The following is a 24,412-nucleotide window of genomic DNA, read 5'->3' as shown; positions in this document are numbered from 1 at the left end:
AACACCTGCCTTGGTCTTTAACACTATCATTACCACTCCCTTTGTCTTGTGTCCATGACATCTTTCTCATTTAATCTCTCCTGAACTCCAAACTATCCATGACTTTCTATTTTACTCCACCTACTCCAAGCCCTATCTTCAATAGCATAAAACTCACCACATTTCTATCTCTGTTCGGCTCTAAAGTCATTCTGACTCGAAGCGTTAACTCAGTTTCTCTCTCCACAGATGCTGCCAGACCTGCTGAGTTTTTCCAGCATTTCCTGTTTTTATTATGTTTATGGTTGCTCTCTGGAACCCATGCTGTAATATAATTAGAGGCTGAACATTTGTAGCTATTCGCCAGATACAATTTTTTGTTCATTCTTAAACTCTGAAAGGTAAGTGACTTTGACTTGGTAGATATAATAATGGGCCTGCCAGTATCTTCAAATCTTGTTTGTTAATATGTAAAATCTTTTAAGAGTATTCTTTTAAGGACACAAAATCAGATTCAGCATATGTATTGTCACTGCAAACAAAAAAATCAGCAATTTACTGCTACTACTTCATAATTGTTATTAATACTGGTGGTTTTTTTCCAGCTCAACACAGGCTTTGCTGAGAAATCCATTGCTAGGACTCAAAGTAAGAGATCAAGAGTACAATTTTAATCAGCTTGAATTCCTACAAACGAATAGTTTACTGGTGCCATTATTACCAAGGATCTAACCCAAAAAGGGCAGCAAGGCACAAGATTTGGACTGTCATTGCTTTAAATTGTCATTAGATCTTGGGGGAACAACCCACTGGACCACTCTTCTGTCTGAAATGTGTAGTTGGTCTCACTGCATATTGGCTACAAAAGTGGTCCCAGCATTTTGCAAATGCACAACTACCTGTGTCAGCAACAACTAAGGTCATGATATGGCAATAGGGAAGTCTTATATACATATATTGAGGTCATGTCCAGGACTACACTGATGTCATTAGCACTATTATTGCAAAATGGAGTTGCCTGGAAGTAAAAATAAGTTCTTCCTGGTTTTAAAAATCCAATGAGATTAGTTTAACAATATTGCCAGTGGCAGAATAATAATATAAAAGCAGCTTGATTCCCCATGAGCAGCAAGATAAAGAACATGGCATCATAATTAGCCATCTGTATTTCCCTTGGCTGGAATAGATTATAGTGTGAGGAACCATAAAAAAGGAATTAACATTTTAAATACAAGTTCAGCCTATAGTCATGCCATAGCTCAGGTTTCACAATCTTGACTATATATAATTAAAAAACATGCTTAATTGATACACCAATTACTACAAATTTGGCAATCTGTTTGCACAATCAGACATGAATCTCATTAGAGTTCAATATCAGGCTAAATGCAGGTATTCAAGTCGAACAGGAAGCTGCAGTAAGTTAAAGGTTCCTAATGCAATATTATGCTTTATAAACTCATTAGCTCCCTGGTTTCTCTTAATTCTGATGATCTACATAAAATAACGTAAACTTCCATCAAACCATCCAGTTTAGAATTAATTTACACCACAAATATGTTATAGTGAGTATTACTTTCAGTCTGCTTTCAAGTTTTTTCCTGCCTCTCTTGAAGGTGCTGACTCATGCTGAAATAAGTTTCTGCAGCATGGTGCATCTGCTAATACTACCAGAAATATTCCTTCACTTTTGTTAGGAAAGTAGCCTATCATTTTCCCCATTTTAGAAGAAGTCCTTTTACCATTTACCATGCAGCATTTCTCAACAATTGCACAGATAGAGAAAAATTCTAGCTTTAACAATCTTAACAGCAACAAATGTCTGCTCACCAAAAGCGATCTCTTTTGGGACGAATTTCAGTGGTGGTCCAAAAACGAGCATGACTGATAGCTGCCTTAACACGCTCATCCTGGTCTTCAATGCAATTCGCAGGATCTTCAGCTATGCTTAGTATCTGCTTAGGAAGGCCTTCTATTAGTTTAGACTTGGTCAGCCAAAGAGCTTGTTTAACACCTGGAAACAAAAATAAATCCTAATGTGTGCAAATTTAAAGAAAGCCAACATTACTGCAGTAAAACCAGCAATAATTTTATTTATATAGATACTAGTAAATTGCCCATGGTGTTACCCATAGTCAGTTAATGAATACAAGCTTCTTTTCATATACAAAAGTGGAAAGTAGTCACAGACACTTCAAAAAGTTGCTTTACAGAGCCATATAGTGGCCTCAGACCGCAATTACACAAAAGTTGCCAGCAGAATTGAATGGAAAATATATAATTTGTAAAAGCTGCAGTATAAAATGACCATAAATTTTTACATGAGGTATGTGGCCAACAAGTGTGAGTCCTATACAAGATTTTTAATGATCTACACGTCCAGTTATACAAAATGTTGTTCTACTGTTTAACTCCCAAATTTGAGCTGGGATTTAATTGATGGAATTCCTTGTTGCCGTATAGCTTCTTTCAGTGCCGACAGACAATACAATCTGGCCAAAAAATTTCTACCACTGTCACAGCTGGATAATCTGTAATCAGTAGCACCTTTATCTGGCCCCAAGCAGTGGGATATTCGTATCAACATAATCACTACCAATGGGGATGGATTTCACTGCCCATACTAGGCCTAACTAATCTACCTTCCAAGAACGAAATTCACTTAATGAATAACAGAAAAATCCTCATTTTCCTCTGTAATTAACAGCTTAATAAGGTCATATTCTTTAAAAAATGTTCTTTTCAAAGTCCCCATGATTGGCAAATCATTACCTAGAGAAAATACAGCATTCTCCCACATTTCATTAGATTAATTTCTTTCCCAAGATAACTAGTTGTCACCTACTCCAGGATGGTGTTTAAATTACAAAAGTACACAATGATAATGGGCATTAAATGAAAATGAATTTGTATGAAAATGCTTAAGTACTGCATTAATATCACTTAATTCAGCAATCCTCTAATAACTATAAATCAGAAAATATTGCTGCAAAGCCCTTGTTTTTAATCATCTATGAAAATGTAGGTAGGTAGTGACAAAAAACAATTACCGCAGTAAAGCATTTTCCACCTCATACAGGATTGATCCTTTTATCAACCTACACATTGTAGCAGCTATTAAATCAAGGTTAGAACTCATTGATCAACTCTAAGCTAAGAACTTATTATGCAGAGTAAAACAAAGAGCGAATCATTACACTTTACACTGTGGCAGTATATTCTACATTGTCCCTGTGGTGTCCAGACAAAGCAAGGAACGCTTCCAAGAAATGTCTACATGGTTTGTCCAACAAAGGCATCTTCAGAGAAAAACAAGCATTCCACTAAATATGACAGAAACTCTTAAGTTGAAATGAGAGAAAGTGGTGAATTTAAATTATGCTAAGATCTGAAACAAGTTGTTAAAATTTGAGATCAAAATTTTCCCTAATTTACAATAACTTTGTTCCAATTAAATATGGAAGGAACAAGAGAAATTTGTGCCTTCTATGAACTCCTGAAACTAATTTGTGACATATACTTAAGTGATTTGTTTCATTGTCGTTTTCATTCCTCCAGGTAGAAAGATTAATAATTTTAAAAGGGAGAATTAGCAAATATTAGGAAACAGGTTACAGAGAAACTCCTGGAAGTAAGCTGCCAAGAGACATTGAGGATATGAAGAGCAGGTTACAAAGACTTTCATGAGCCATACTTAGGCACAGAAGAGCCGTGTGTGATTTGAAAGATTCAGGCTACACATCCATGCTCTACATATATTTGCAGTGAAGTATACACTTACAAATTAATTAATATTTTCTGAGCATGATGCAAAAATGATGTCTTCTGAGCAAAGGATATGATTAGATCTAAAAACAAATAGTTCTAGGGATAGTTTACAAGTAAATTCAATTTCTTCATCCATTCCTACTCATTCATCTTTCTCCAGTTTCACGCTTTGTCAGATCCTTGACAGTCCGTTGCATTTCCACCTCTAGCCCTTTGTAACAAGATTAAGTTCTCTTTCTATTTGACATCCCTTCCAGCCACACTTCCCAAACCCACCAACTCACTCACTCTTTGTTACCCATATCACTCTGTTGGGTACCACTCTTTCAGCCACTCCATCTCCATTCTCTGAAACTCTCTCCTCTTATCCCCCCGTTTCAAAATCCTTCTCTTTAACCAGACTTTTGCCTATCCTCAAATACTTCATTTTCCCTCCAGCTTTGCATGTCATTTTTCCTACTTTTTTGTAAAACGCTTTGACATGTATTTTAGTATGTGACAGCACAATGGTGAATATTATTTCCTGGCATCATTTGGACACAGTTCAGGTAACTGAGATGACTGACAAGCATAACTCAATAACTACTTAAGTGTTGTCTCTAGAATTTCAATAAAGCTTTATAATAGATGTATGAAATTTACATCCAGCAATACAAATACAGATTTTGTCAGTCCAAACTGGAAATATGCTTATCTTCAGTTGCACTTTAGGCTTACTAATTTTACACGTGCCTTCTAATTCTACAAATCACAGTAGAACTAAAATGATTCCCACACATTATCATACATTTATACATTTTACATTCTGGGATCAGATTACCTCTTTTCTTTCAGTTAGAACAAGTTTAGCCCTGCAAGTCTCTTTTTATAAACTTGAAACCTCAAGTCTCGGGATCATCCTTGTTGTCCTTTTCTGAACATCTTCCAAATTATTCATATCCTTTTACAGAAGTGCATCTTTAGATAACCTAAGATGCAGTAAATGCAGTTTTACAAACTAGTTATAGTATGTAACTTATAATCAAATGCCCTTAAAAATAGTCTAAATTTGATTCCTATTCACTACCCAGCAGCTCCCTATTTCAGCACATCACTCTTGCCATCTACCACTCTTCCAAGCTCCGAGATTTATTTGCTCAAATTTTATCCTTTTCCAGCTTTATCTTCCTATAGTTTCTCTCCTCTCTCTCCTTATGATCTCTCTGAGCTCATCTTGTCCAGGAGACCCACCTCCTGTTCCCTCGATCCTATTCCCACAAAACTGATCACTCAACTTCCCCTCCTGGCCCTTATGTTAGTCGATATTGTAAATAGCCTCTCTCTTCACGTGTTATCCCTCTCTCCTTTAAATTTGCTGTCAATGCCTCTCTACTCAATAAACCAACCCTTTGTCCTTGCCAACTACCGTCCCAGCTTCAACCTCCCTTCCCTCCTCAAATCTTTGAATGTTTTTGTCTCCCAAGTTCATTCCCATCTTTCCCAGAGCCCCATGTTTGAATCCCTCCAATCAGGTTTCTACTTCTACCACTGTAACAGAACAGCTCTTATCAAAGTCACAAATGACAAAAGAAACTTTCCCTCCTTGTCCTTCTCAATCTGTCTTCAGCCTTTGACATGGTTGACCACACCATCCCCCTCCAACACCTCTCCAATGTCATCCAGTTGGGTGGGACTGCTCTCACATGGTTCCATTAAGAGAATCACTTGCAATGGCTTCTCTTCCTGTTCCCACACTGTTAACTATGGTGTCCCCCAAGGATCAATCCTTGGCCCCCTCCTATTTCTGATCTACATGATGCCCCTAGGCAATATCATCCAAAGGTACGCATTTGTTTTCACATGTACACTATAATCTCATTACCACCTCTCTTGACTCCTCCACCATTGCAAAATTATCAAACTGCGTATCCAGTACTAGATAAGCAGAAGCTTCCTTCAATTAAATATTGGGAAGACTGAAGTCATTGTTTTCCGTCCCTGCTCTAAACTCCGTTTCCTAACTACCGATTCCATCCCTCTCCCTGGCAACAATCTAAGATTAAGCCAGTGTGTTCCCAAACTTGGTGGCACATTTGATCCTGAGATTAACTTCTGACCTCATATTCGTGCCATCTCTACATCCACCTATTTCCACCTCTATAACATTGCTCAACTTCGCCCCGTCTTATCTCACCCGTTGCTGAAACCTTCATTACCTCTGGATTCAACTATTCTAATGAGCTCCTGGCTAGTCTTCCAAATTCTACTCTTTGCAAACTTGAGGTCATCGAAAACTCTGCTGCCCGTGTCTTTACTAACATCAAGTCCCATTCCCCTATCACCTGTGCTCGCGTTGTCTCCCACTCAAGCAATGTCTTGATTTTAAAAATCTCATCCTTGTTTTCATATTTCCCCTGGCCTTGCCCCTCTTTATCTCTGTAATTTTCTCCAACCCCTCAACCCTTTGAGATATATGCACTCCTCTAAATCTGGGCTCTTGAGCATTTCCTATCATAATTGCTCCACCAATGGTGACAGTGCCTTCAGTTGTCTATTCCCCAAGCTCTAGAGTTCCCTCCCTAAACCTCTCCACATCTTGACATCACTTTCTTCCTTTAAAACCTACCTCTTTGGCCAAGCTTTTGATTATCTAACCTAATATCTTATGTAGCTCAGTGTCATACAGTACCTCATTTATAATGTTTCTGTGAAGCACCTTGGGACATTTCATTACATTAAAGGCACTATATACGTTGTTATTCTCTCTTTCCTTAGTCTTTAGCCTTTTAAATTACCTTTGGTGACTTTTGCACTTGGTCTTCTCAATCTCTCTGGTCATCCACAATCCCTAGCTTTTCGCCATTTAGAATATGCTCTGATCTTAGGTCCAAAGAAGGTGACCAATACTTTTCCATAATACACTTCATCTAGCACAGTTTTGCCTACTCACTTAATTTACCACTACCTCTTTGCAACTTTCTGCTCCCATTTACATGTTGTCTCCTCTTGAACTCTCTTTAAGAGAGTCAATATAAATCAGGGAGGCAAGAGGTGATCAGCAAGCAGGATGCAGTGAGGAACAGAATACTTGTATACATTGTCAATTGTGGACAGTGGGGATGAGTAGTCAACAACAACACCTTGCAGTTATACAGCCCTTTAACGTAATATAACATCCCACGACACAAAAGCGTTAAACAAAATTTGACACCAAGGGAGTATTAGGGCTGATGACCAAAAGCTTGATCAAATAGAAAGGCCTTAAGTAGTGTCTTAATGGAGGAAAGGAAGGGAGGTTTGGGGAGCAAGGTCCATTGCTTAGGGCCATGGCAGCTGAAGCCGTAGCCGCCAATGGTGCAGTGATTAAAATCATGAATGTGCAAGAAGCCAGAATTGGAGCAGTGCAGATATGTTGAAGGGCTGAAGAAGTTTACAGAGATAGGTGGAGGGTCAAGCCACGCAATGATTTGAAAATAAGGGTGAGAATTTTAAAATCAAGCTGTTGCTTAGCCAGAAGCCAAGATAGGTCAGAGAACACAGCAATAAGAGAATGTTAGAGTGTGAATCTAGTGGTGTTAAAAGCAAGGATATTTTTGACGGGAATAAACAGGTCCTGCTCTGCCCCAGTGGATCACATGACAAGGGCTACTTTCCCCTTCAGTATGGAAACAAAGCCTCCAACTGACTTATGGGGAACGGGCCACAGACTTGTGAGTACCACAGCTAGGACAAAGATGGCAGATGATGGACTGAGAGTCACTGTGAGAATGACAGGGAGTTGGTAGGAAAGGTAGCAATCTAGGGTTTGGTGCAGAGTGGACAGGGATCTACTGGATTCTCAGTATTCAAACACCTGCTGACCTGCTGCACACACAGCATTGCCACCAAAACTCAAACAGGATTCAGAATTCACAGCTCTTTCTAGGGATACACTTGGGACATAATGGTCAGAAGGTTTGATATTAAAACTGAAAAGGAGGGGAAACAGTTAATGATAAATGTACGTTAACTAAGGCTAATTTCAACAAACTATAAAGGGAAGAGCCCAAATACATTGGAAAGAAAAGATGGGAAATAGGGCAATGTACTGATCAGTAACACAGATAAATATATTTATACACAACAGTTAAAATTAACTGCTCAAACTAACTGATATACATAAAAACATTTATAAATAACACAGGGACATTGCACACTTGCATGTTAGTTATCAAAGACATTAAAAATTAATATTTGCAGCCAAATTCATTTAAGAGATACATCAGTCTAACTAATAGACTGATGCATGCAAATACACTAACATGATGAGGAACGCTCTCCTCTCCGTGTCTGGTTTCCGACAGCTGTGAAGCCTGAGTTCTACATCCAGTGCGTTTTGCTGCAGACTCCTTGGCCTCAGAAAATAATGTGGCATTTAACCCCCTTCCCTCAAGTGCAGCCATAATCATACCCAAATAACAGGAAACTTACAGAAAATTATGTAAAGCATTTTCAGAAACACATCGTTTTTTTTTCAAAAGAGCTCCAATCTGTTCCAGGTTAAATGAGCCACTACTGAATTTTGAAAACAAACTGTCAATCTATGTTACTTTATGTTTCAAAAAATAGCAACTTATGATTTTCCACCAGATCTTTTACTTTTGAAAGTTTGTCTCATGATTTATGAGAAGGTGGGTTGGCATTTCTGTGGTGGCAGTGTCATGGAAGTACACCGTCTCAGTAAATAGCACACCAAGAATTTGCACCATCTGGTTCAGCCTGGGCAGGTGTCCAGAGAGAGATGGCGCTGTAACCCGCAATAAACTTTAGACCAGGGGATGAGGTGCTGAAAAAGGATGTCATCACTTTTTTTAACATTCAATTCTATTTAATGCCTTAATTCCCATTTATTATTTCCAATGTTTTGCACAGTTGCAGATTGAATGTGTTAAGAGTTGCGCAGTCTATCTCTTTGTTTGGCCCCCTTTTCCCCTACACATTTATTTTTCAAAAATTCATTCATGGGACGTGGGCATCGCTGCCTAGGCCAGCATTTATTGCTCATCCCTAATTGCCCTTGAGAAGATGGTGGTGATATACCTTCTTGAGCTGCTTCAGTCCATATGGAATAGGTATGCCTACAGTGTTAGTAGAAGGAAGTTCCAGGATTTTGACCCAGTGACAGAGAAGAAACAGTGATATATTTCCAAGTCAGGATGGTTGAGTGGCTTGGAGTGGAACTTGCAGGTGGTAGTGTTCCCATGTGTCTGCTGCCCTTGTCCTTCTAGATGGTAGCAGTTGTGGGTTTGGAAGGTGCTTTCTTAGGAGCCTTTGTGAGTTCCTGCAGTGCATCTTGGGTCGATGGTGGAGGGAGTGAATATTTGTGGATGGGTTTCCAATCAAGTGGGCGGCTTTGGCCTGGATAGTGTCAAGCTTCTTGAATGTTGTTTGAGCTGCAGTCATCCAGGCAAGTGGAGAGTGTTCCATCACACTCCTGACTTGTGCCTTGTAGATCGTGGACAGGCTTTGGGGAGTCAGGAAGTGAGTTACTTGACGCAGGATTCCTAGCCTCTGACCTGCTCTTGTAGCCACAGTATTTATATGGCTAATCCACTTCAGTTTCCGGTCAATGGTAACTCCCAGGATGTTGATAGTGGGGGACTCAGTCATGGTAATGCCATTAAATATCAAGGGGTGATGGTTAGATTCTCTCTTGTTGGAGATGGTCATTATCTGGCACTTGTGTGGCCACTTGCCAGCCCTAGCCTGGATATTGTCCGTGTCTTGCTACATTTGGACATGGACTGCTTCAATATCTGAGGGGTGGCGAATCACTCAACATTGTGCAATCATCAGCGAACATTCTCACTTCCAACCTGATGAGGGGAGGAAGGTCATTGATGAAGCAGCTGAAGATGGTTGGGCCTAGGACACTACCCTGAGGAACTCCTGCAGTGATGTCCTGGAACTGAGATGATTGACCTCTAATGACCACAACCAGCTTCCTTTGTGCTAGATACAACTCCAACCAGCAGAGTTTTCCCCTGATTCCCATTGACTCCAGTTTTGCTAGGGCTCCTTGATGCCACACTCAGCCAAATGCTGCCTTGATGTTAAGGGCAGTCACTCTCACGTCACCTCTGGAGTTCAGCTCTTTTGTCCATGTTTGAACCAAGGCTGTAATGATGTCAGGAGCTGAGTGACCCTGATGGAACCCAAACTGTGAGCAGGTTTTTGCTAAGCAAGTGCAGCTTGATAGCACTGCTGGCACAAAAACACAATAGGTAAAGCGGCCCAACCATTGCTAACAAAAGAAATTAATGATAGTATTGGATCCAAAGAGGAGTCACATAAAGTCGCTAGAAAAAGCAGCAAGCCCAAGGACTGGGAGCAGTTTAGAATTCAGCAAAGGAGGACCAAGAGATTGATTAAGAGGGGAAAAGTAGAGTATGAGAGTAAACTTGCAAGGAACATAAAAGTGGACTATAAAAGTTCCTATAAGTATGTAAAAAGAAAAAGATTGGTGAGAACAAATGTAGGTCCCTTATAGTTCAAAATAAGAGAATTTTGAATAGAGAACAAGGGAATGGCAGAGCAATTAAACAACTACTTTAGTTCTGTCTTCACAGAAGAAGACATAAATAACTTCCCAGAAATGTTAGGGAACCAAGCCTCTAGTGAGAAGGAGGAATGGAAGGAAATTAGCATTAGTAAAAAAAGAAATAGTGCTGGAGAAATTATTGGGACTGAAAGCTGATAAATCCCCTGGGCCTAATAATCTACATCCCCGGGTACTAAAAGGGGTAGCCACGGAAATAGTGGATACATTGGTTGTCATCTTCCAAAATTCTATAGATTCTGGAACAGTCTTGACAGATTGGAAGGTGGCAAATATAACCCTACTATTTAAAAAAGGAGGTAGAAAACAGGGAATTACAATCCAGTTAGCCTAACATCAGTAGTAGGAAAAATGCTATAGTGTATTAGAAAGGATGTGATGACAGGACACTTAGAAAATATTAACAGGATTAGACAAAGTCAACATGGACTTATGAAAGGGAAATCATGTTTGAGAAACCTGCTGGACTTTTTTGAGGGTGTAACTAGTAGAATAGATAAGGGAGAACCAGTGGATGTGGTATATATGGATTTTCAAAAAGCTTTGGATAAAGTCCCATATAAGAAGTTTGTGTGCAAAATTAAAGCAAATGGGATTGAGAATTAGTTGATGGACAGGAAACAGAGAGTAGGATAAATGGATCTTTTTCGGAGTGGCAGGTACTCATAGAGTACTGCAGGGATCAGTGCTTGGGTCCCATCTATTCACAGTATATGTATCAATGATTTAGATGAGGGGACCAAATGTAATACCACTCACATTCCCACCTAGTTTGTGTCGTCAGAAAACTTGGAAAAAAATAAAAAAATAAAAAAATTTTTTATTGCGTTGACTAGGCCAGCATTTATTGCCCATCCCTAGTTGCCCTTGAGAAGGTGGGGATGAGCTGCCTTCTTGGACTGCAGCGGTTCAAGAAGACAGCTCACCACCACCTACTCAAGGGCAACTAGGGATGGGCAATAAATGTTGGCCCAGCCAGCGAAGCCCACATCCTGTGAATTAATAAAAAAATATATATTTCCAAGCTTGCTGATGACACAAAACTAGGTGGGAATGGGAGTGGTGAGGTGGATGTAAAGAGGCTTCAAGACAATTTAGACAAGTTGGGCGAGTGAGCAAATACATGACAGATGCAGTATAACATAGATAAGTGTGAAGCTATCCACTTCAGTAGGAATAACAGAATAGCAAAGTTGTATTTAAATGGTGATAGATTGGGAAATGTTGATGGACAAAGGGACCTGGGTATCCTTGGCCACCAGTCACTGAAAGCAAGCATGCAGGGGCAGCAAGCAGTTAGGAAGGCAAATGGTATGTTGGCCTTCATTGTAAGACGATTTGAGTATAGGAGCAAGGATGTTTTACTGCAGCTGTACAGGGCCTTGGTGAGACCACACCTGCAGTATTATGTAGAGTTTTGGTCTCCTTACCTCAGAAAGGATATACTTGCCACAGAGGGAATGCAGCAAAGGTTCACCAGACTGATTCCTAGGATGGAAGGATTGTCATATGAGGAGATATTGGGTCAACTAGGCCTGTATACACTGGAGTTTAGAAGAATGAGATGGGATCTCATTGAAACATATAAAATTCTGACAGGGCTGGACAGACTGAATGCAGAGAGGATGTTTCCCCTGTCTGGGGCATCTAGAACAAGGGGTCACAATCTCAGGATATGGGGTAGACCACTTAGGACTGAGATGAGGAGAAACTTCTTCACTCAGAGGGTGGTGAACCTGTGGAATTCTCTACCACAGAAGGCTGTGGAAGCCAAGTCATTGAATATATTTAAGAAGGAAATAGATAAGATTTCTAGAAACTAAAGGTGGCAAGGGGTACGGGGAGAGAGTGGGAGTAAGGCTTTGAGATAGAAGATCAGCCATGATCATGTTGAATAGTGGAGCAGGCTCGAAGGGCCAAATGACCTACTCCTGCTCCTATTTCCTACATTTCTATGTTGATGACCCCTCCCATCACGTTACTGATAATCGAGAGAAGACTGATGGGGCGGTAATTGGTCAGGTTTGATTTGTCCTGCTTTTTGTGAACAAGACATACCTGGGCAATTTTTCACATTGCCGGGTAGATGCCAGTGTTGTAGCTGTACTGGAACAGCTTGGCTAGGGGCGTGACTAGTTCTGGAGCATAAATCTTCAGTACTATTGCCAGAATATTGTCAAGGCCCAAAGCCTTTGCCATATCCAGTGCATACAGTTGTTTCTTGATATCACGTGGAGTGAATCAAATTGGCTGAAGACTGGCATCTGTGATGCTGGGCGTCTCAGGAGGAAGCCGAGATGGATCATCCACTCAGCAGTTCCGACTGAAGATTGTTGCAAATGTTTTAGCCTTATCTCTCCCACTGATGTGCTGGGCTCCCCACATCATTGAGGATGGCGATATTTGTGGAGCCTCCTCCTCGTGAGTTGTTTAATTGCCCACCACCATTCACAACTGGATGTGGCAGGACTGTGCGGAGCTTAGATCTGACCTGTTGGTTGTGGAATCACTTAGCTCTGGCTATCACTTGCTGCTTATGCTGCTTGGCACATAAGTCTTCCTGTGCTGTAGTTTCACTAGGTTGACACCTCATTTTTAGGTACATCTGATGCTGCTCCTGACAAGCCCTCCTGCACCCTTCATTGATGGATTGCATGGTAAAGCTGGCCTCCTGAGCAAAGACCGTCTGCACCTCAGTGGGATCCAATGGGCCTCGAATTTTTTTTCCTCCCAAACTGTACAAAATGGCCAATCTAGACACTGAAACGCGAACTAATCAGAGCAGCAAAAAGCTGGCCCATTGACGAACCGTTTAGGGCAGTTTAGTACCCGGGCAGCCCAATCCTTACCCTCCAGCATCTTGGTTCTCTGGTGGAATGTGTAACATGGCTTCTCCTTATACAGCGGCATTTCCTCATACTTGGGACCCCGGCGGTGGAACGGGTCTTCCCAACCTCTGTCCCAGACCGGGCACTTGGGGTCAGCCAAGCCCGGCACGTAATGCATCCTGTCCCAGTATGTGATGGGCTCCAGGCCCGGGATTTCCACCGGCTCCAATTTCTTCTGCAGCCGCTGGGCCTGAGCGGACAACCCGGCGGTGACATGGAGCAGACGGCAGCCTGACAACGCCGGCACTAAATTTAGCGCCCGGACACGCGAACCCCCGCTCCACATCGCGGGGAATTTAAAAACAAGATCGGCCGGTAAATCCGAGGCTGCAGGAGAAATATTAGGCCCGGCCGCGTTACTCTGGCAACAAGGTTCTGAAAGGCATGGCGGGTGTTGAACTTTGACCTCGTCTGTCTTGCGTGTTTGATTGACATTGGATGTGACCATACAGACACAGGGTAATGTCATATTCCACCAATGAGAGAAGAGGACGATCGAGTAGACGGAGTCAAAGGTGACAGTTGCTGATTGTGGAAGGTTGTCAGGAGAGGGTGAACTGGTTCGGACAGATTTTTTCCCTTGCTGAGACTAAGGCTGCTACTATGGCCTGTGCTACTCCAAATGCCGTGCCAGATGAGAACACTTAATTCGTGAGCGGCTGCCTTACTTTAAAATATGATTTTCTTTTGTCTCTCCCTGGGCTTTATATCATTATCCAGCATTGGAACACCAGTCTTGTGAGACTTAGTTTTTTTTTGCTTTGTAATTTTCAAATGGAGAAGTTGAAAGAAGGAAGGCGCTTTTGTCAAACATCTTTCACATTCGCAGGGCATCCCATACAAACCACAGCCAACGAACTACTTTTGAAGAGAGGTCACTTGTTTTGTAGGGAAACACAGTTGCCAGTTTGTGAACAGCAATGTCCCACCTACAGGGATAAGGAATAAATGTTGACCAGGATATCAGGAGTAAACCCCCCTACCCCTTTGAATAACATGAGATCTTTTTAAGTCGACTGGAACAGGCATCTCCTATTTTGTTGTTTTCTTTATTGCTGGGGTGTAGGTGTTGCTGACAAGGGTGGAATTTATTGCCCATCCTTAGATGCCCTTGAAAACGTGATGGTGGATCTTCTTAATCTTCTGCAGTTCTTTGTAGCAGTTTGGCATAACTGAGTGGCTTGCTAGACCACTTCAGGGGGCAGTCAAGAGTCAACATTGAGAAAAAGTAAGGACCTCAGGTTTTCTCCCCTAAATGACATTAATAAACAGTCAGGAGTAACTTTTACTGATACCAGCTTTCTATTTCCACATTTTAAAATACTGAATTCAAATTCTCATTGTGGGATTTAGTCCAGTATGGTAACCATTACACTACCCTATCTAGTTTTTAATATCTCATTTGGAGAACAGCACCTCTGACAATGCATTACTCTTGACTGATTTGGTGCCAGCCTACATTATGCGTATAAGCACTGGAATGTGCCTTGAACTTGCAACTTTGTAATTCAGAAGTAAGTTTTCTACTAGTGGGCCAATCTGACATTTGGAGAGAAAAATGATTAATCATTAAGTAGCTGTCTGTGACCGATAAAATATTAGACCTGTCCAATATGAACATATGTTTCATGCTGATGGATTTGAATTTGAAAGTTAGTTATGGATAAGATAATTTATTGACAAGATGTCCTTAGTAACATTAATATGCAGGTTGCTGTCTGATTGATCCTAGCCACTGACTCCATCCCTTTACCTGGCACCTGTCTCAGGCTGAACCAAACTGTTTGAAATCTTGGTGTCATATTTGACCCCGAGATGAGCTATCAGCCACATATCCACGGCATCACTATGACCATGATCTTTACCTCTGTAATGTAGTCTGTCTCCACCCCTGCCTCAGTTCATCTGCTATTGAAACCTTCATCCATGCCTTTGCTACCTCCAGACTTGACAATTCCTAGGCACTTCTGACCAACCTCCCATGTTCTCTAGCCACAGTCCACGATGGGCCGTAGGCTTCTCTCTCTGTTCACTGCAATTCTGTGTGTTGCTGTCGTTTTTTCCCTCCTCCAGTTTCTGATGATGTCCACCCATCCAATCCTTCTCCAGCCTGGCCTGTCCTTTCCTGATATTCCACCTTCTATTGTCGACAACACCAGTCTCTCACATTGCCTTTTCCAGTTGTCATACTTTCTAATTTCCGCTTCTCCACTTCAGCTAAAAGCCCACGATATCCTAGAACTCCAATTTTCTTGCAAAAAAATCCATTGGTTCTTCGCTCCGTCCAGCTGTTTCTAAGAACTCTTCGTCAGAGCCATATTTCAAAAGCTGTAATCCACTTCTCATCAGCCTTATTTAGGTTCCAGCTCTCAGACCCATACAGCGCATCTGTAAACTTGATGCCACACCAAGTCCCATTCATCCATCACCCCTGTGATCACTGACTTACATTGGCTCCTGGACAAACAATGCCTCGATTTTAAAATTTACATCCCTGTTTTCAAATCCCTCCATAACCCCCCTATCTCTGTAATCTCCTCCAGCCCCACAACCCTCGAGGTATCTGTGTTCCTCTAATTCTGACCTCTTGAGCATCTCCAATTTTAATTGTTCCATCATTGGTGACTGTGGCTTCAGCTGCCTGGGATCTAAGCTCTGGAATTCCCTCCCTAAACCCCTCCCCCTCTTTACCTCACTTCCCTCTTTTAAGACACTCCTTAAAACCTGCATCTTTTGGTAATTTACCTCAATATCTGCTTAGGTGGCTCAATGTCATATTTTGTTTTATAGTGCCACTGTGAAGCACCTTAGGATGTTTTACTACATTAAAGGTGCTACATAAATACAAGTTGTTGAATTTATTAAATGGATACTGTGCTGACTGGTTCTATATGAAATTGTTCCAATGCCAACTTATTCTGAATTTATGAAACAGATGTTTTAAAAAAGATGTTTGTTTTTTAATAAATCAATCTTTTTGTGTTTATTGAAAAATGTCTGGTTAGGGTCTTTTTATACTGGGAATAATAGTATCAAAGGGTAACAATAGGCCAGTTTTGTGGGTGAATTAAATATTTAATCTATTGTTAATACCTGTGGAGAAGTGGAGCTAGAATTAACTGTGTACTGCTTCCATCAGTCCGTAACAGTCTTTTGTTGAAAACACATTTATTTACATACTAACTATTTACAATGGTTAAGTAAGACCAAGACTCAGCTGGAGCTACTCTCTCAGATGCTTCTCAAGTCATCTTCTCTCAGTGAGTGACATCACTGTGACATAGCTCCTTATGCACATGCTCTGTAGCCATTATTAGAGTTAAACCTTTACAAATATGACTTGAAAGCTGTCTTCCAAAATTCTCTGCAGTTAAAAATATAAGTCAGAATATAACTTGTGAAATCTTTTGTTTTATGGGATGTGGGCATCACTAGCTAGGCCAGCACTTATTGCCCATCCCTAATTGTTTGAGAAAGTGGTGGCGAGCTGCTTTCTTGAACCACTGCAGTCCATGTTGGGTAGGTACACCCACAGTGCTATTAGGGAGGGAGTTCCAGGGTTTTGACCCAGTAACAGTGAAAGAACGACGATATATTTCCAAGTCAGGATGGTGAGTGGCTTGGAGGTGACCTTCCAGGCAGTTGTGTTCCCATGTGTCTGCTGCCCTTGTCCTTCTAGATGGTAGTGGTCTTGGTTTGGAAGGTGCTGTCTGAGGAGCCTTGGTGAGTTCCTGCAGTACTTCTTATAGATGGTACACACTGTTGCCACTTTACGTCAGTAGTGGAGGGAATGAATGTTTGTGGATGGGTTGCCAATCAAGCTGGCTGCTTTGTCCTGGATGGTTGTCAAACTTTTTGAATGTTGTTGGAGCTGTGCTCATCCAGACAAGTAGAGAGTATTTCATTACACTCCTGACTTGTGCCTTGTAGATTGTGGACAGGCTTTGGGGAGTCAGGAGGTGAGTTGCTCGCAGCAGGATTCCTAGCCTCTCACCTGCTCTTGTAGCCACAGTATTTATATGGCTAGTCCAGTTCAGTTTCTGGTCAATGATAACCCCCAGGATGTTGATAGTGCGGTTTTCAGCGATGGTAACGCCATTGAATGTCAAGGGGCGATGGTTAGATTCTCCTTTGTTGGAGATGGTCATTGCCTGGCACTTTTGTGGCTCAAATGTTACTTGCCACTTGTCAGCCCAAGCCTGGACATTGTCCAGGTCTTGCTGCATTTGGACATGGTCTGCTTCAGTATCTGAAATATGCAAATGTACTGAACATTGTGCAATCATCAGTGAACATCCCCACTTCTGACCTTATGATGGAAGGAAGGTCATTGATGAAGCAGCTGAAGATGGTTGTGCCTATGGTGAAGGGTTAAGTCTTTGTACTTAACAAGTTAAAGATAAGTTGTAGACTGTTACTTTTAAAAAATTTCTATTGTATTTTGCAGGTGATGGCTGATAATGAGGATGAATGGTTTTCTCTTCGACCACAAGAGCCTTTGCCCACTCAGTGTTGTGGTAGTGGATGCAAACCATGTGTATTCGATATTTATGAACGGGAACTCAAGCAATGGGAGCAGGCAAAAGCTAAAGGAGATCAAAGTCTTCTGATTCAGAGAAATGAGGTAAATGTAGATTGGAAATCCTTCCAAAGCTGTGTGTTGTCAAACATAGTTGCTGTTAAAATGAATGCAAGGCTTCTCCATATGCCTTCTCCCTCCACCTGTGGCCTCCTGCTGCCAGGTCCCAATGGATAAGTGGGTCATGTTGTTCTGAACTATACAAACTAGAAAGTTCCGGATTAATACTGAGGTGAGCCCTACTTGAGTGTGTGTGTCTGGTGGGACGTGGATCTGGCTTGACATTGATGCCACCATAGAGGGATAATCTGTTGCAAGTTGGCTTCATCCAAGCTCAAAAAATTCCCATTTGGATATGAGAGGACCATAAGAATTTGTGGGTCTATACTGTACTGAAAGTTTGCATCTTCAGGAGAGAAAGGGAGAATATTAGCACAAAAAGATTAACACCACTGCAATCCTTATGCCTAAAATAAAATAATTTGCACATGGTGTGTCTGAGTACAGTTAACAAGTTTAGTAAATATCATTTGAATGTAAGTCAGACCCTTGATAAGTCGTGAAACAGCTGGGTACTTTAGTTTAGTTAGTTTAGAAACAAAAACAGCATTGTACAACAAGTGATTTGGATACAAACTGGATAGGATGTAGATTTGGAAGGTTAGTTGGAGTTTTAAAACTAACGTGTTCCAGAACTCACTGATGGTTAGACCTAGGGCCAGTTTATGGGGTCAAGGGCACGTTGGGGTTGCTGTATGCAGCACTGCTTGTTGGACAGATCCGAGACCAGTGTAAAAAATAATGATCTGGAACAGGTCGGAGAAGGACTAGAGTACTAGATTAGTATACTGACCCTGGACAGGTGGGCTAGTGCATGCATCGCTGACTTTGCTACAAATCCAAGACCTATGTATGCAGCACAGATCCTGAGACAATGACCAGTCTATATAATAGCACACTGGTACATTTTTAATAGTGGGATGGTCAATAATAAATGGTTTTGAAACTGAAAACAAATTGTTTTCATGTCTAGTAATTCTTCACAACAATCATAACAAACTTTCAGTTGTAAGGTCATACTGTTTAAAAAGAAACATTCTGCTTTGACTACAAGAGTTATATATTATATAAATGGCACTGCTTCTCAATAAGACCATTTTTTAGGTGTGAAAGAAAGTTTACTCTGACAGATTAGAAGAGAAATAATGTGTGGATGGCAGAAGGTGAAATTCAAACACTGTGTTGTGGTAACTATCTGAAATCCATCTTGATGTAAGCACAAATGAATGCTGTGGGCTTATGCATCTCAATCTTCCTTGTTTCAGCATAGAACTTCCCAAATGGAACAGAAATTCAATGACGTTGGCTATTATTAATTAGAAAATATCTTATTTCATGTCTTGTTTCAGTCAAAGCAGAATGACTTGCGGTTAATTGGAACTGAGAAATGGAGTGCTTTTCAGATAGAGTGTGTGGAGCAGCAGACAGCTGACATTTACCTGTATAGATTCCAGCTGCCCAGTGGATGCTGTCTGGGGTTGACTGTAGGACAGCACATTGTAGCCAGGTAAGAGACCTGGGGAGAACTATTTATTTATATTCAAGGTATTGGTCATTCAGATCAATACTATGAAAAACAGAAAGAAAGACTTGCATTTATATGGGAAGTTTCACAACCACCAGACATCTCAGAGCACTTTAGAGTCAATGAAGTACTTTTGAAGCGTAGTCACTGTGGTAATGTGGGAAACATAGCAGCTAATTTTCACATAGCCAACTCCCACAAACAGCAACGTGATAATGACCAGATAATCTCATTATTCTGATATTGGTTGAGAGATAAATATTGACTGGGACACTGGGGATCTGCTCTTTTACAAAATATTGCCATGGATCTTTTACATCGATCCAAGCAGGCAGATGGAGCCTCAGCTTAACATCTCATCCAAATTTGTCTAAATTAAATAATTTTGAGAACATTTTAATAGACTCTTTTCTTTACAGTAATGCTGCTGATGGCAGCCCCAGTTTCACTGACAGTGCTGAGATGTTCGACCTACAGGAGAGTTTCTTCCATTTAGAGATGGTAAAAATAGTGGAATTGGAGGAGGATAGGGAGTAAGGGATGCAAGCAATTGTCAGAGATAACCTTATCAAAGATTGAGATACAGGAACAAAGGGAGGGACCATGAGATATGGTCAGGTTAAGTAGGTGACTATTGATCTGGCCAGGGAAGTTTATAGGATGTGTGACATTGAGAGAGGAAAAATAGGGTGATGAATTGGGGAAAAAAATGGGGCTAGCAGGGATGACTTGAGATCCCTAAGGCTGCGGTCTGACTCAGTGCAAAGGCTCACGGAAGAGAAAGCAGTGGATATATTTGGTATTATTGCGTTTGAGGCAACAAATTCTGAAGATTTTGAATCAAAGTTGTGAGAAATGAAAGATGAAGGAGAAACTAGAGAAGTAGGGAGATGCCTGTGTACAACTTGGAGGTGAGACCTCTACCATAGCCATGATTATTTGGGCAGAGCACATGTTGTAAAGTGTAGCCAGACAGGGAGGCTTCTGTAAGGAGGAAGGAATCATGTTTGTCAGTGCCAGGTATCATTCACCCTGAGCAAGTGAAAATTATGGAGGGAGGTGCAAAGAGGGAAAGAAACTGTTGTTCCAACTTTGGCATTGGATGGGGGAGGGGGGAAGGAGGTTAACCTTTTGGAAGGCACTGGACAAGATTCCGGAAGATTAGAGGATGGTCCAGTTGGATCAGATTCATCTCGGTGGTGAGGATGCCCTAGTAAAGAAGTGGCATCAGAATCAACAATAACTGGGACAAAGCCAGCCAAGTTAAGGAGCATCCAAAGCAGCAGTACAAATAACAGAATCAGAATTATTTGCCTGCAGACTACAAAATGAGATCCTCCACAGATCATCACCTTTGACGTGATGGAGAGACTTGTGCGCTCCAGCGATGCCGTTGGGAGCTCCTTACTCCTGGTAGGACTACCCATGGTGGCAAGATCATGGGATGTGCCAGACAAAGTATGGTCCAAAAATTCCTCAATGGCAGAACAGGCAAAGGAAGATTGTGTGTCTCATTAGCTGCAAAGGCGGAAAAAGGCTGCAGTGGCAAGATGTGTTGGTCATCATAGTTTGGCACATTACTGAAACCTGACCACAGCCTGTGAAGATTGTGTGGACAATGATGGCACCCCAAGGTCCCCACATTAAGAAAAATCACTTGCAAGCTTCTACTAGGGTTCATTTGCTAAATCCTGTGGCGCTGGGGACAGGGCTGTGAACCCCAGTCAAGAATCTGCACAGAGGTGACAGATGCATGAAGATCTTTGGACACCTGTGTTGGGACATCTTTGAGTAACATCTGTGACTGAACAGGGTATCCTCTGCTCACCACAAATAGGCAGGGAGCTAGAATAGGTGCCGTAAAAATAGACTGTCCCACATTCTCTTGGCTGGGGAACCACACACTGCAGGTCACCATCTTTGTGGTCAAAGAAAGAAAACTTTAAATTTTGTAACTTGGAATGTTAGAACACTGATGGATAACCTCATGAGTGACCACCCAGAAAGAAGAGCTGCAGTCATGTCATGTGAGCTATCAAGACTCCAAATTGACATCACCATCCTCAGTGAGGCCCACTTTCTTAGGGAGGGGCAGCTGAGGGAACAACAAGCAGGGGGGTACACCTTCTACTGGAGATGAAAGGCTGACAGCAACCCTTGTGTCCACAATGCTTTTGCTATCCTGAATAGGATATTGGATGCACTGTCAGAATCCTCAATTGTATAATGAAAGGCTCCAAACACTTCACCCACAACTCAGCCGTAACTGATATGCCACCATCATCAGCGCTTATGCCCAACCCTTAACTACGATGAAGATGTTAAAGAAAAGTTCTTCTCTGACCTTGATAAAGTCATCACTGCTATCCCAAAAGAAGAAACGATTATCCTTCTCAGGACGTGACTCCCATCCCTGGAGCGGAACTATTGGGAAAAATGGGATGGGAAAAGCAAATGCAAATGGCGTCCTCCTGTTAACGAAGTGTGCTCAGCATGGCCTCATTATAACAAAGGCCCGCTGCTGCCAGAAGAACAAATAAAAAAACACTTGAATCCTAAATCAAAGCTTTGGCACCCTAGATTATGTAATTGTTCGACACAGAGGTCTAAGTGATGTCTGTATGACTCAACCCATGAGGGGGACTGATGCCTGCTGGACAGGTCTTAGGCTTGTTCAGTCAGTAATGAACATCCGCCGAGCACCAAGACATAGCAAGGCCCAAAAGCCAGGAAGAAGAAGATTAGCACCTAAACAACTGACCAAGTGCAGCTCATGACCAATCTGGAAAATCTTCACACAACCAACTCAATTCCAGACAGCGGGATCAAATAAAGTCAGCTGTACTGGACTCCCGTACCCAGACCATTGGGTTCGAGCATTGTCATCACCAGGACTGGTTTGATGAAAATTATGCTGAAATATGTGAAGTCCCCTAGAACAAAAATGAGTGACTTTCATTGCCTGGCAGAACAAAAAGGCAGCATTCCAAAAGTTCAAGGCTGACACCCAAAGACAAGTCTGAAAGATAAAGGACATGTGGTGGGAACATAAAGCCCGAGAGATCCAACTATATGCTGACCATCATGACACACAAAGCTTTTTTGAAGCCACCAGGGCCATATATAGACCAAGATCAAATGGACAAAGTCCCCTTCGCTCACAGCATGGTGTTTCTCTTCTTAAAGATGACACTGTTATCTGATAGTGCTGGAAAGAACGTTTTCAACAACCTCTCAACCATGAATCCACAGTGGTGGCTGATACTCTCCAGGCTATCCCCCTAGCACCCTGTGTTAGAATCCATGGGTGAATCACATCGATGGGAGATCTGCAACAAGCAATCAAACAATGAAGAACAACAAAGCCTACGGCCCTAGTGGCATTCCAGCTGATGTCCTCAAAACTGATGTGTTTTTGCTCACAGCAATACTCCATGCACTCATCATACATTTGGGAGGAAAAAGAGCAAGCAAAGAATGATTAAAAACAGAGAGGGAAAGTTAGAGTATGAGCGAAAGCTAGCTAGAAATATAAGAACAGATAGTAAGAGTTTCTACACGTATTTAAATATGAAAAGAGTATCTAAAGCGAGTGTTGGTCCTCTAGAGGATAAGTCCAGGGAATTAATAATGGAAAACAATAAAATGGCAGAAGCGTTGAACAGACTTGTTGAACAAGTCTTCATTGTTGAAGACTTAGAAAATTTCCCAAAGATACTTGAAAATCAAGAGGTGAAAGGGAAGGAGGAACTTAAAACAATCATAATCATCAGGGAAAAGGTACTGAATATCAATAAGACCTAAAGCCTGACAAGTCCCCACCTGATGGCCTGCATCCTAGTCTTAAAAGAAGTAGCTGCAGGAATAGTAGAGGCATTGCTGGTAATCTTCCAAAATTCCTTAGATTCTGGAAGGGTCCCAACAGATTGGGAAATAGCAAATGTAACACCTTTATTCAAGAAAGGAGGGAGACAAAAAGCAGGAAATTATTAGCCAGTTAGTCTAACATCTGTCATTGGGAAATTGCTAGAATCCATTATTAAGGAGGTTATAGCGGGATACTAAGAAAATCATAATAAGAACAGGCAGCATGGTTTTATGGAAGGGAAAATTGTGCTTAACTAATTAATTAGAGTTCTTTGAGGAAATAACAAGCAAGGTGGATAAAGGGGAACCTGTAGATGTGATGTACTTGAATTTCCAAAAGTCATTCGGTAAGCTGCCAATCATAGGTTACTACATAAATAAGAACTCATGGTGTAGGGAGTAACATATTAGCATGATTAAAGGATTGGTTAGCTAACAGGAAGCAGAGAGTAGGGATAAATGGGCAATTTTTGGGTTGGCAAGCTGTATCTAGTGGAGTGCCACAGGGATCAGTCAGCACAGGGCCTCAACTATTTATAATCTATATCAATCTCTTGGATGAAGGAACCAAATGTATGGTTGCTAAATTTGCCGATGACACCAAGATAGTTAGGAAAATAATTTGTCAAGAGGAGGTAAAAAGTCTACATCGGCTAAGTGAGTGAGCAAAAATTTGGTAGATGGAGTATAATGTGGGAAAATATGAACTTGTCCACTTTGGCAGGAAGAATAGAAAAGCAGTATACTATTATTCTTCACTCAGAGGTGGTAAATCTTTGGAATTCTCTACCCGAGAGGGCTGTGGAAGCTCAGTCATCGAGCATGTTCAAGGCAGAAATCGATAGATTTCTGGATACTAATGACATCAAGGGATATGGGGATAGTGAGAAAAATGGCATAAGAAGTAGATGATCAACCATGATCCGTTTGAATGATGAAGCAGGCTCAACAGGCCGAATGGCCTACTCCTCCTATTTCCTATGTTCCTATTTAACTGTAGTGAGATTACAGAACTCAGTGGTACAGAAGGACCTGGGTGTCCTGGTACGTGAATCACAAAATGTTAGTATGCAGGTATAGCAAGTGATTAGGAAGGCAAATGGAATGTTGGCGTTTATTGCAAGGGGAATGGAATATATAAGTAGAGAAGTTTTACTGCAGCTTTACAG

At 41.4% G+C, this 24,412-nt stretch overlaps 2 protein-coding genes across 5 annotated transcripts in view; one reads left to right on the top strand and one right to left on the bottom strand.

Annotated features, from left to right (window-relative positions):
• The window catches only part of mrpl37 (mitochondrial ribosomal protein L37), a 35,698-nt gene extending 22,002 nt beyond the window's left edge, over positions 1–13,696 (bottom strand). The window contains exons 1-2 of the mRNA XM_078561629.1: positions 13,174–13,696; positions 1,810–1,993 (exon numbers count right to left, since the gene is read on the bottom strand). Of these exons, the coding sequence (XP_078417755.1) occupies positions 1,810–1,993; positions 13,174–13,681 (692 nt within the window). The 5' untranslated portion in view covers positions 13,682–13,696. The remainder of the gene's footprint in view (positions 1–1,809; positions 1,994–13,173) is intronic.
• Positions 13,697–13,712: 16 nt separating this feature from the next.
• LOC144692605 (NADH-cytochrome b5 reductase-like) overlaps positions 13,713–24,412 on the top strand; it is a 28,586-nt gene continuing 17,886 nt past the window's right edge. For 2 of the 4 annotated variants that reach the window (XM_078561634.1, XM_078561633.1), the window contains exons 1-3: positions 13,713–14,440; positions 17,660–17,836; positions 19,201–19,358. In XM_078561634.1, coding sequence (XP_078417760.1) covers positions 17,663–17,836; positions 19,201–19,358 — 332 coding nt within the window. In that variant the 5' untranslated portion in view covers positions 13,713–14,440; positions 17,660–17,662. The remainder of the gene's footprint in view (positions 14,441–17,659; positions 17,837–19,200; positions 19,359–24,412) is intronic. The other 2 variants (XM_078561635.1, XM_078561632.1) reach the window with 2 other exon arrangements.

This window comes from Cetorhinus maximus, chromosome 17 (assembly GCF_964194155.1).
Source record: "Cetorhinus maximus chromosome 17, sCetMax3.hap1.1, whole genome shotgun sequence".
Lineage (NCBI taxonomy): Eukaryota > Metazoa > Chordata > Chondrichthyes > Lamniformes > Cetorhinidae > Cetorhinus > Cetorhinus maximus.
Note: the sequence above shows the minus strand (reverse complement) of the source record. Positions and strands in the feature narration are given on the sequence as shown.